General features: G+C 39.5%; 1 protein-coding gene across 1 annotated transcript; it reads right to left on the bottom strand.

The window, feature by feature from the left end:
* Positions 1-1,715: 1,715 nt before the first annotated feature.
* LOC117212145 (hematopoietic prostaglandin D synthase-like) lies at positions 1,716-4,246 on the bottom strand. The gene is made up of 3 exons (XM_033456662.1): positions 4,105-4,246; positions 2,831-2,998; positions 1,716-1,886 (listed from the first exon to the last, which is right to left on the bottom strand). The coding sequence occupies exons 1-3, from the start codon at positions 4,244-4,246 to the stop codon at positions 1,849-1,851; spliced, it is 348 nt and encodes a 115-aa protein (XP_033312553.1). The 3' UTR covers positions 1,716-1,848.
* Between the last annotated feature and the right edge of the window lie 6,767 nt (positions 4,247-11,013).

The raw sequence follows: 11,013 nt of genomic DNA on the forward strand, positions 1-11,013 counted from the left end.
ACTAGGCAACGCAAAATTCTTCTCAGCCCTCGATTTATCCTCCGGATTCCACCAAATCCCAATGGACATAGACTCTAAAAAGTACACAGCATTCTCCACACCACAAGGACACTATCATTACAATAGGATGCCATTCGGTTTAAAGAATGCACCTGCAACATTTCAACGCATGATGGATACCGCGCTAAGAGGACTCATAAATAAACATTGCTTCGTATATTTAGACGACATTATAATATTCGGACAGTCGATTGAAGAGCACAAAAGCAACCTCGCGATAGTATTGCAACGCCTACGCGAACTCGGACTCAAAATACAGCCGGACAAATGCGAATTTCTCAAACCAGAATTAGAATATCTTGGACATATAGTAACCGCCGAAGGTGTAAAGCCAAATCCCAAAAAATTAGAAGCCGTTATCAATTTCAAACAGCCACGTAATCCCACAGACATCAAATCGTTCTTAGGACTAGCAGGTTATTACCGTAAGTTCATCAGAAACTTTTCTAAGATCGCGAAACCATTGACCGAACTTACAAAAAAGGAGACACCATTTCGTTGGACAGATAAAACCCAGGAAGCATTCCAGACATTAAAAGACAAACTCTGTTCATCACCCGTACTAAAATTCCCAGACTTTGCGAAACCATTCACATTAACGACTGACGCCAGTAACGAAGGTATAGGTGCAATCTTATCACAGGACGGACATCCATGTTGTTATATCTCGCGAACTCTAAACCCACCGGAACGAAATTATTCCACTACAGAAAAAGAACTTTTAGCAATAGTATGGGCCGTGAAACGCCTCCGACAATATCTGTTAGGACGGAAATTCCTCATCCGAACCGATCACCAAGCACTAAAATGGTTACAGAATTGCAAAGACCCCTCATCACGCTTGATGAGATGGCGATTAAAACTAGAAGAATACGAATACGACATAGAATACACGAAAGGAAAAGATAATACTGCAGCCGACGCACTATCTAGAATACATGTTCTGACCAGACGACGCGAAAATTTGAACATAGAACTCGATAAAAAATATCACGATTGGGAAAAATCTACCGACGCGTTACCCAAAATTCTCAAAATGACTCCGAACCGTAAATCTTTCTATCAATTATCCAAAACAGAGCTAGGAAATTACGACAGAATCGAATGGTTAACTAAATTATGTACACCAGCGTACATATATGTAATATCGTGATATAGTATATTTACAAAGAATGGACAGTAGAGATGTTAATCGGACAGAAAAAGACGATTGTTGTTCGACCTGAACTATTCACACCAAATGTACAGAAAACAGCGTAACTAAATAACTAGATAGCGACTCGACTTTTACCAAAACGCAATCAACACTCTCTCGGCAACGCCACTCGCAAAACTCTGTCCTCGCTCAACTCGCACTCGGCTCCTCGACTCACACTCTGTTTCTCGACTCACACTCTGGCCGTTGTCGCATTCTATTGCCTTTTTCCTAGGCCCACCGCACACGTGTTCTGCAGACGCTCGTAGCCAGGGTCACGTAGGTCTTTTCCACGAAACTATGCACTTGAAAAGACCGATGACACATTGATGGGCCCGACGGCGCCTCGGCTCTCGCGACATTGTTCATAGTTCGCCCGATATCTCTTAGGCCTTTGTTCCATGATACTACATATATATATACTGGTGTACTAGTCATCTTTTTTCCACACGTTTTTAGCTTTTTAGCTGTTTGTGTATGGGCGCCTAATCAGCCAATCAGAAATAGCCGGTATTCTATGAATCCTTTTCTTCAATGCTCGAAGAGCTGGATATTTATCCAAAGCTGATGCCCCAAACATATACTCGAAATTTTCAAGGGCCGCTGCAAACACGAAGTCCGCCCATGTCGTCTGAAAAAAGGTTTGTATACATTTATTTTGTACCTCCTCTATTAAACAATTTTTTTAATTTACCTTGAAAAATGTGAAAAATCGAACTCTTAACTAAAGATCACTAGCTTTTTAGGAAGAATTTGGATTTTTATTTTATTGTCAGAATTTAATGGATAATTTTAGAAACTTCAACCTTTGGAGGTATTTGTTAATTAAAAATGACAAAACTAGTATTATGTAAAAAAGAGTAATGTGTATCCTGAATCAATGTCGAATGGAAATTAGACAGTTCTATAAAAATAAGCCTTCTCACGATTCCACAACTTCATAGCTTAATTAAATACAATTCTTCGGCGATATAATTACAAATACATTTACAGGAATTGTGTAATATGATAAATATCTCGTTAAAGAAATTGAAATCGTAAATTCCGCGGATAACCAGCGTTTATCATATAGAGACAGGGATTTGCAAAGAATAAAAGTTGTAGAACGTTGAAAGGCGTTGAGAGAAACGTGATGTTATCCCGTTATTCGTTAACGCAACGCAGTTAAAAAAAACCCGTAGGAAGATTACGATAATAGATAACCTGAGTCGAGTGTTTGTCGGGGGATCTAAAAGATTCTTTCGAGTTGAGCGTCTGAGATTGCAGAGAAGAAAATTTGGAAGCCATCGAATTCGTGATGTCGATAGAAATCTTCAGTTGGAATCGTTGTATCATAACGTAGTCTGCTTATTGTCGATAAGACTTTACTAAACTAAAAGTGACTACTAAAAGTTTCTATCCTCTAAATTCTATCTACGATTCTATAATCTAAAAACTGACTTTTGCAAACAAACTGTAACATTCGTTTAACGGAAAGACATACGTATCTTGTTTGTACTCGTCTTTTCACAATGAATTCTTGAACGTCTGTCTCTGTGGTGAGACAAATGCAAAGTCATCTCATCAGTTACTCACCTTGCTTCAAATCTCCAAGAGTATCGACGAGCACGTCGCATATCATCGCATCCCATTCGTTCCTTCCCATTAGATCGTACTTCTTCGCCAAGTATCGCGCCACAGCGTTACTCTGCGCTACCGGTTTCCCGTCTATCTCCAGCACAGGCCGCATTTTATAAGGCATTGCTAAGAACAAACATGGCTCATATGAACACTGTGTAGAGGGAAACGATCGATAGGAAATCACAACACAGCTTCCGAGGCCGTTGCGTTCTTGTGAATAGATGAATCGAAATCATTTCGGTTTTAATCAACATGGCCTAGTAAAGAAATACAGAAATGTCTTCTTTCTCCTTTTTTTCTTTTCTTACGATTACGATGGACAGGGTATCGCGTGTTTTTAACTGTTGAGAAGAACCTAAAGTTTTTAAAATCAAGGATAAAAGATCGAGTATAAAATTTGTAATTCTCACGGAAAGGAACGAATCTGTCCGATGCGGTGTACTGAATGTACGAGGAACGATCAGTATCGTTTTGCGGGAAGACCTTATGCAATGATAGTGGACTTACAACTGCGAATAAAAAATTCACGTCGCATAATACCAGACACGGAAAAAATATTAGAAAATGTACACGGTTCTTGTAATGAAAATTGAAATGCAAGGAATATAAATCGAATGTCTCTTGCGAACGTAATTTTGTGTTTTACACCGACAGGATTGATTTACAGACTTACGTTGATTTTTGGTTTCTCTATCTGCAAGCGACATATAAGATTATATCGAAGACTATGCTGCGTAAAACTTTTATTATACTATTTACGATAGAAATGTCGCAACGGAAGATCGAATTTTATGTCTGCTTTGTTCTTTCGACTTTTTAGCTATGTTCTTGTTCATTTCCGAACTGATTTCAATTTTTTATCCTTTTTTCCGACAAGTCCTAAAAAGTTTTTAAATTAACGAGAAACGTAGAAGTATTTTTGTATTCCTATTTTAAGTCACCTATTTACGGTTTTCTCAAAATATTCGAAATGCTTCGATTCATTGAAAACAATAAAGATTGCAACACAAAAATTCGAGAATCGTAAGTGAATTAAGTTGGTATTCGATAAACACGATATTACGGAAGCAAAACTTAATGAAAAGTTCGACTTTATTCCGTATGAAATTTTACTTTAAGTAAGTTTAGCCTGCACGTGAAACGAAAGTTTTATATACAGAAAAGTTTGAGTAAATGGTAGATACCTGAGAGATGAACGATGAAAGTAAAAATCGATTCTTCACGCCTACAATCCTTGTATTCAGGCCAGAGTTCTTCGGGGATCCTCTCGTCGGTATACTCGATGCCAGTATATGCAAATATGTACCGTATATGTTCGGCACGACCACGGGCATTGAAGTAGATTAGTTTGTAGGTAGGTTCGTCGCTCATTTTCCTTGCTCTGTCAACTTATCGAGAAAAATGTTACAATTAACTCGTGTAATTAACAGACTGTGTGCGTGTTTGTGTGTAGAGAGAACAATTTATTTATAGATGGAATAATTCGTATAATACGCAAAATAAATCATTTAGAAGGCTGGAATATGTGTTTTTGAAACAATTAATTATGTCGAAAAATATTTCAAACGAGATATAATTATGAAAAAAAGAATAATTAAATGTATGTAATAATAGTTAAATGTATGTAAATGTAATAATTAAATGTAATTAGTTGTGAAAAAAATAATAATAAAAAATAAATAAATGTAAAAAAAGAATTAAATGTAATTAGTTTCTTTTTACGCACGCGATATTATTGGCGATATATGAAGGTCAACTTTATTTTTTTAAATAGATATATTTATACGTATATTTATAGATATAAATACATATATTATATAGATATAATAGTATATATAATATATATGTCGGAGATGAAAGAACACCGGAGCCTTTGGAATTTTGGATAATCCCGCAACATTGTAACCTAGAGTCTACTATAGCTGTAATTGAACAATTGTAGTTATCCAATCCGATTGTAATTGTTCGAGAGTTGTGATAATGAGCTTGGGCTCGAGGCAACAGTCAGTCGCCGAACGTAGCCGCGGTCACGGGATGAACGCTTTGTCTAACAAAGATATGGAGTAATTCTATAGCTCTCCTTAAAAGAAATATTCGTGGCGACACGCGACAGTAAACATTACAACGGTTTCTATCCCGTGGCTCACCACACGCAGACCCTATTCTTCGAGTAAGATGATTGCCAGATGTCGATGCGTCTCCGCAGTACATGTTCGGCTAGCTCGAGGGCCCGTTATAAATCTGAAGATTTAGTCAACTAAAGTCCTTCAAACAGACAAACGGTCTTTGTCCCAACTACGGGAATATAGGGGAGACATATTTTTCAACGAGCGGCGTCTCCCACTAGCAACTTTCCCTCGAGGGCGGCTAGCACCTTTTTCTAACCACCGATATGGAGATTGACCAATTGGCAGCAACGCCAATTTCCCTTACTTTCTGAACGAAGGCTTTTCTCGATGAATCCGATGATCTCGTGTCCTTAGACACACCCCATTATAGTTTTCCTCTGTGGCATCATCGGGACGGGAAAGACATTCTCGCTCGCGATCTCATTGATGAAAGGAGTAACTCTTTACGATCAGTGAATATTACGCGTCCGACTTAGATTTTGTGAGTACGTTCATCTATCATCCCGCCGACCGCGGATTCGTTATTGAACCTAGGATCATTGTCATTAGTTTCTCGAGCACCTAACTACCGCGGTTACTTGTCCGGTTCTATAATAATCGTATTTGCACTAGTCAATGTCTTCTCTATTGCATAACGACAACGTGTATCCCAAACGCAGTTTCGTTTCACGCCCCTAACCCTAATTCTAATGTAAACCCGACATATATAATAATATATATGTCGAGTCTGAATCTCCGAGTCCGAGCTCGAGGCGCCCTCCCGGGGAGGGCTCGCGGGAGGTAGCGGTTCTGCGTTGAAGTTCTCCATCGTCCGGTCGCGCGTGGGGTACCTTTATTGTCGATAGTTACACTAGTGACGAGGGCCTCAGGCTTGATAACGAATCCGTGACCAACGGGAAGACAGGTTCCCTTGCTCTAACTCACACGTGCACCACTCCCTGCTCGTAAGGCACTCGACTTCCTTCACCGATCAGTTCTCTAGCAAGACTGCTCGTCATCCCAACGACGCCACCGAAACAAGACTCCGGTCGAGTGTCTCAGTACACACGATCCTCCGATCGACGTACGATTGCTATCGGTTTGGATACTTGCGATTGTTTCGTTATGGCTATATTAGGCTCTAGGTTGCAAGGTTAGGGTGTTGTCCTGAAGTTCCAGAGGGGCCCCGGCGTCCTTTCGTCTCCGACTCGGCCATCCTGACATTTACACGTCCTCGTGTATGGCCTGCTGGCTTAGTCCACCCGTCGGGGCTTCCACCACGCAGGCATCGACCCGGCGCTCGTCCTCGGGGCAATGTTCTTCTTCTCGCCGCGATGGACAGCGAGACGCGATGTGTCCCGGCATGTGGCAGTGAAAGCACAACGCTTTTGGTGGTGCAGCCGATCGGCTTTCCTCCGGGCGTCGGGGGTCCTTCTTCGGTTCCCACTTCGCCCTCTTGCGGCATTCGAATGTCGGATGTCCGTAAATACCGCAGTGGCCACACCTGGTCCAGGGGGCGGGTGACCTGCCTCGTTTGTTTCCGGAGCTCGCTAATGACCTCCACGGCGGGGGCGTTGGCCACTCCGTGTATAGGAAGGGCTTCATTTCTCTTTGGAATTGTTTCACCGACGTGATGTCACTCGTGAGCGCTAGTCGTTTAAAACGTTCATCGCGCGAGCCCAGCAGATGGAGGGCGGTGGCGGCGAGTACCTCTTCCCTGGTTGAATTTCGCCACTTCGAGCCCAGGAGGATGATGATACCATTTCCGTACGCTCCTGGTGTTTCGCCGTCCCGCGGTAGTTCCTCGGCTACCTTGATTAGCGACGCGGCTGCTACTTCTTGGCCACCGAAGTGCGCGGCGAATTGTTCCTTAAAATCTGGCCAGGTGAGCTCGTCGCCGTTCATTATCTGCGTAAGCCAATACGCTGCCGGACCCTCTAGGGCACGGTTTAGGGCAGAATACAGTGCGCTGTTTTTCAGGGGGTGGTCCCTTATGAGCAGGCCGACGGCTGTGCACAGGCGGCTGGATCTGCGTCCGCGGCTTCGGGGTTGAAGCGCGGTAGCGATACCCAGGTTGCCCGGTGTCCTTTCTTCTTCTTCTTCTTCTTCCTCTTCTTCTTCCCTAGCGACCGCTTTAGTGCGCGCACGATACTCTTACGATCCCGTGTCGACAACGTGTGTTCGGATGCCACTTCTGATGTCGAGTCTGAATCCGAATCCGAGCTCGAGTCACATTCCGAGTGCGAGCTCGAGGCGCCCTCCCGGGCAGGGCTCGCAGGAGATTGCGATTCCGTGTTGGAGTTCTCCATCGTCCGGTCGCAGGTGGGGTACCTTTATTGTCGATAGTGACACTAGTGACGAGGGCCTCAGGCTTGATAACGAATCCGCGGCCAACGGGAGGACTATCATATAAAAAGCAACAGGATACACGAAATAATATAATTCTGACTAGGACAACATAAACGCAAGAAGTGTTGATATTGAAAAAAATATTTAATTTTGTATATAAATATTTTCATATTTAAAAAAGTTTCCGGAAGCAGGAAGATTTACAAACAAATAATATCATAAACCGAATGTTTCATGATCCTTTTCTAATTAGAGTGTGTGACAGCATGTAAGAACGTTTCTTAAAAATATGACTTATTGCAATTACTTAATCGCAATTATAAACGATTAAGACCTTCTCACAACGAGGCAATCTATCCAAAGTATAAAACTCGTTATACTTGATGAGAAAACAAATCTCTACTTAGGTTTCATTTCGTTTCATCGCGTTCATAAAAAGTGAATTTGTATGAACACATCGTGCAATTTAGTAATTAGGACCGTTGATCTCGCTGCAACATAGATGGATAGAAAAAAGCCATTTAAAATGATACAACGTCGGGAAGACAATTATGAAAATTATAAATGGAACACAAGATAAAATTGTTTAAGATTAATTCTTCTTTTTTTTTTTTTTTAATCGCGAGTGTTTGCAAACGAAGTTTCAATCTGTTTACAATGATAGCAATGAGAGGAGGATGTCTATGAAAGTTATAAATGCGATATTGAATAACATTTCTGCGAGTAGGTTTGTTTTTCGTTACAAATGTTTTTTAAACGAATCTGCAATCTGTTGGAAACAACGGAACAGTAACGGGACGACTGATAGGGAAATAAGAAAGATCGCGTTTTATTTGAACAGACAAATCTTTGAAATCTATTCGAAAGTCTATTTGAAATGGTTCGAGCTCGAAAAGAACGGTGAATACTATAGAAGAAGGATTAATTAAAATTCTTATTAATCTGTACGCTTTGTATATTAAATACCTTGATCGATGCCAAGATAACAAATTATTATACAAAACAGTGAAGTATCCACGTCTGACATTAATATTGAGTATTACCATTACTGTAATTTAATTTTTAACCGATCCTGAAAATTCCTTAGAACGTAAAAAGTATAAAATGTTACTGTGCATTTCAAGATTAAATGCACTGTAATTTGGAAACAGTTATGAAGCGGAAACAAATAATTTATTCAGAATAAGAATTCTACGTAATCATGTTAAAAAAAAAAAAAACGTACTTATAACGCGTTTAAACTCCAAATATGTAAAGACAATAAGGGAAAAAAATTAAACGAAGAATCGTATTTTTTGTAAATTCACACAAGATTTTATCCAAAAAAAAATTAAGATTTTTTGAAGAAAGTACAAGACGGAACACGAACAATAAAAAAGGGATGTTAAATACAAAAAATAGATTGAAATTTAGATTATGAAATATAAAAAAAATGATATTGCATAATTTACAATTATTTTCGATAGCTTACGTCAGTATGTTGGAGTGTAAACTATAAAATATTCAAAAACTGATACCATTTAGACATAATTTAGAAAAACAATAAATTGCGGAAACCGATAGTTAAAACTCGATACGATCGATACTCCAAAACTCTAATCCTAATAATTACTCAGCAATAATAACCGATAATTCATGTTGATTAATGTTTGAACTCCGTTTTTTTTCTGTATGTGTATACAAATTTTGTACAGTTTGATATAGCGAAATTAAATTATCATCTTTTTGTACTACTTCAAACATTGAGATTTGTCATCTTCAAGGTCGATCACACATAGTTTCAGATTGCGGAGTTGCAAGGGTAATTAATTTTGCAATCGGTTTTCCTTTGATATAGATGTGAATACAAATAGCCATTGATTGACAATATACCGAAGCAATTCTAGTTTAATTTGAAGTCATCGATCCTTTGATATTTTTGGAAGTATAGTAAAAGTACAGAGAAAACAAGAAAAAATGGCGTTAACTAAAAGATAGCTCCAATGTATCTCATAAATATTATCTGTCGGATCGTCACTGGGAATGGGGTTGTGGGCGTCAAATGAATCTTCTCGAGAATTAGCCATTGATACAGTACACACAGGCGTAGTTTATTGCAATGATAGAATTATTACAGTCTTAACAGTTGATCACGGCGGTTCGGCACTCGCGACGCTAGTGACGATGTTCTCGGGCTCAATAACGAATCCGCGGCCAACGGGATGACAACCGAACGTTCACACAAAGTCTAAGTCTGAAAATAATCACTGATCGCGAAGGCGTTACTCCTTGATCGATGAGATCGCGAGCGAGAATGCCTTTCCTGTCCCGATGATGCCACAGAGGAAAACTACAATGGGGTGTGTCTAAGGACACGAGATCATCGGATTCGTCGAGAAAAGCCTTCGTTCAGAAAGTAAGGGAAATTGGCGTTGCTGCTAATTGGTCAATCTCCATATCGGTGGTTAGAAAAGGATGTTAGCCGCCCTCGAGGGAAAGTTGCTAGTGGGAGACGCCACTAGTTGAAAAATATGTCTCCCCTATCTTCCCGTAGTTGGGACAAAGACTGTTTGTCTGTTTGAAGGACTTTAGTTAACAAAACCTTAAGATTTATAACGGGCTCTCGGACTAGCCGAACATGTCCTGCGGAGACGCATCGACATCTGGCAATCATCTTACTCGAAGAATAGGGTCTGCACGTGGCGAGCCACGGGACAGAAACCGTTGGAATGTTTATTGTCTCGTGTCGCCCCGAATATTTCTTTTAAGGAGAGCTATAGAATTACTCCATACCTTGTTAGGCAAAACGTTCATCCCGTGACCGCGGCTACGTTCGGCGACTGACTGTCGCCTCGAGCCCAAGCTCATTATCACAATTCTCGAATAATTACAATCGGGTTGAATAACTACAATTGTTTGATTACAGCTATAGTAGACTCTAGGTTACAATGTTGCGGGGTTATCCAAAATTCCAAAGGCTCCGGTGTTCTTTTCATCTCCGACATATCTATATATCATTTGTAAGATGTAAGTGACCCAGATATCGAATTATACAAAAATTGTATGTAATGATTAATACTTGAACGTTACTTACATTTATGTACATGAAAATTTGATCTTTTATTAACTAAGTTATTGATCGACAAAATGACTTCCTACATAATTCTCCGCCTGAACTGAAATGCATATTTTTTTTTACGCAAGCCTTATGTGTAGCTAGCAACGAGCAAACAGATTAATTACTTTACACACGGTCGTATCTTGTTTGCTGTAGGCGAGTTCTCTCGTGTAATCAACGAAGTACTCAACCTTAAATCGATAACAGAAGAACATTATTGTATCGATAAAAATCATGCTTTTTTCAAAGAAATATGTAACTCGTATTTTTTTTAAAGCAACCCTCATAACGTATTGAATAAAATAATCATACATTTTTTTTTGTTCAACATTTGTAAAATACGATATTATCAAGATCACCAGGGAGGTAATCTTCAATTCTTAATGAATATAATAAAAAACATAATTAATGATTGTTTGATGGTTTTATTATTATCTCTATAATACAAAAGCACAACATCGTGTCAACAGTTTATATAGTTCGTATGTTTCTGTAGGAATACACAAATAATAGTTCTCTATCACAACGTAATCTAAAAACCCTAACTAAATGACAAAAATATCGGTAATAACTGGAACTAATGA

The sequence above is a fragment of the Bombus bifarius genome, unplaced genomic scaffold, assembly GCF_011952205.1.
Source record: "Bombus bifarius isolate JDL3187 unplaced genomic scaffold, Bbif_JDL3187 scf7180000008282_frag, whole genome shotgun sequence".
Taxonomy (NCBI): Eukaryota; Metazoa; Arthropoda; class Insecta; order Hymenoptera; family Apidae; genus Bombus; species Bombus bifarius.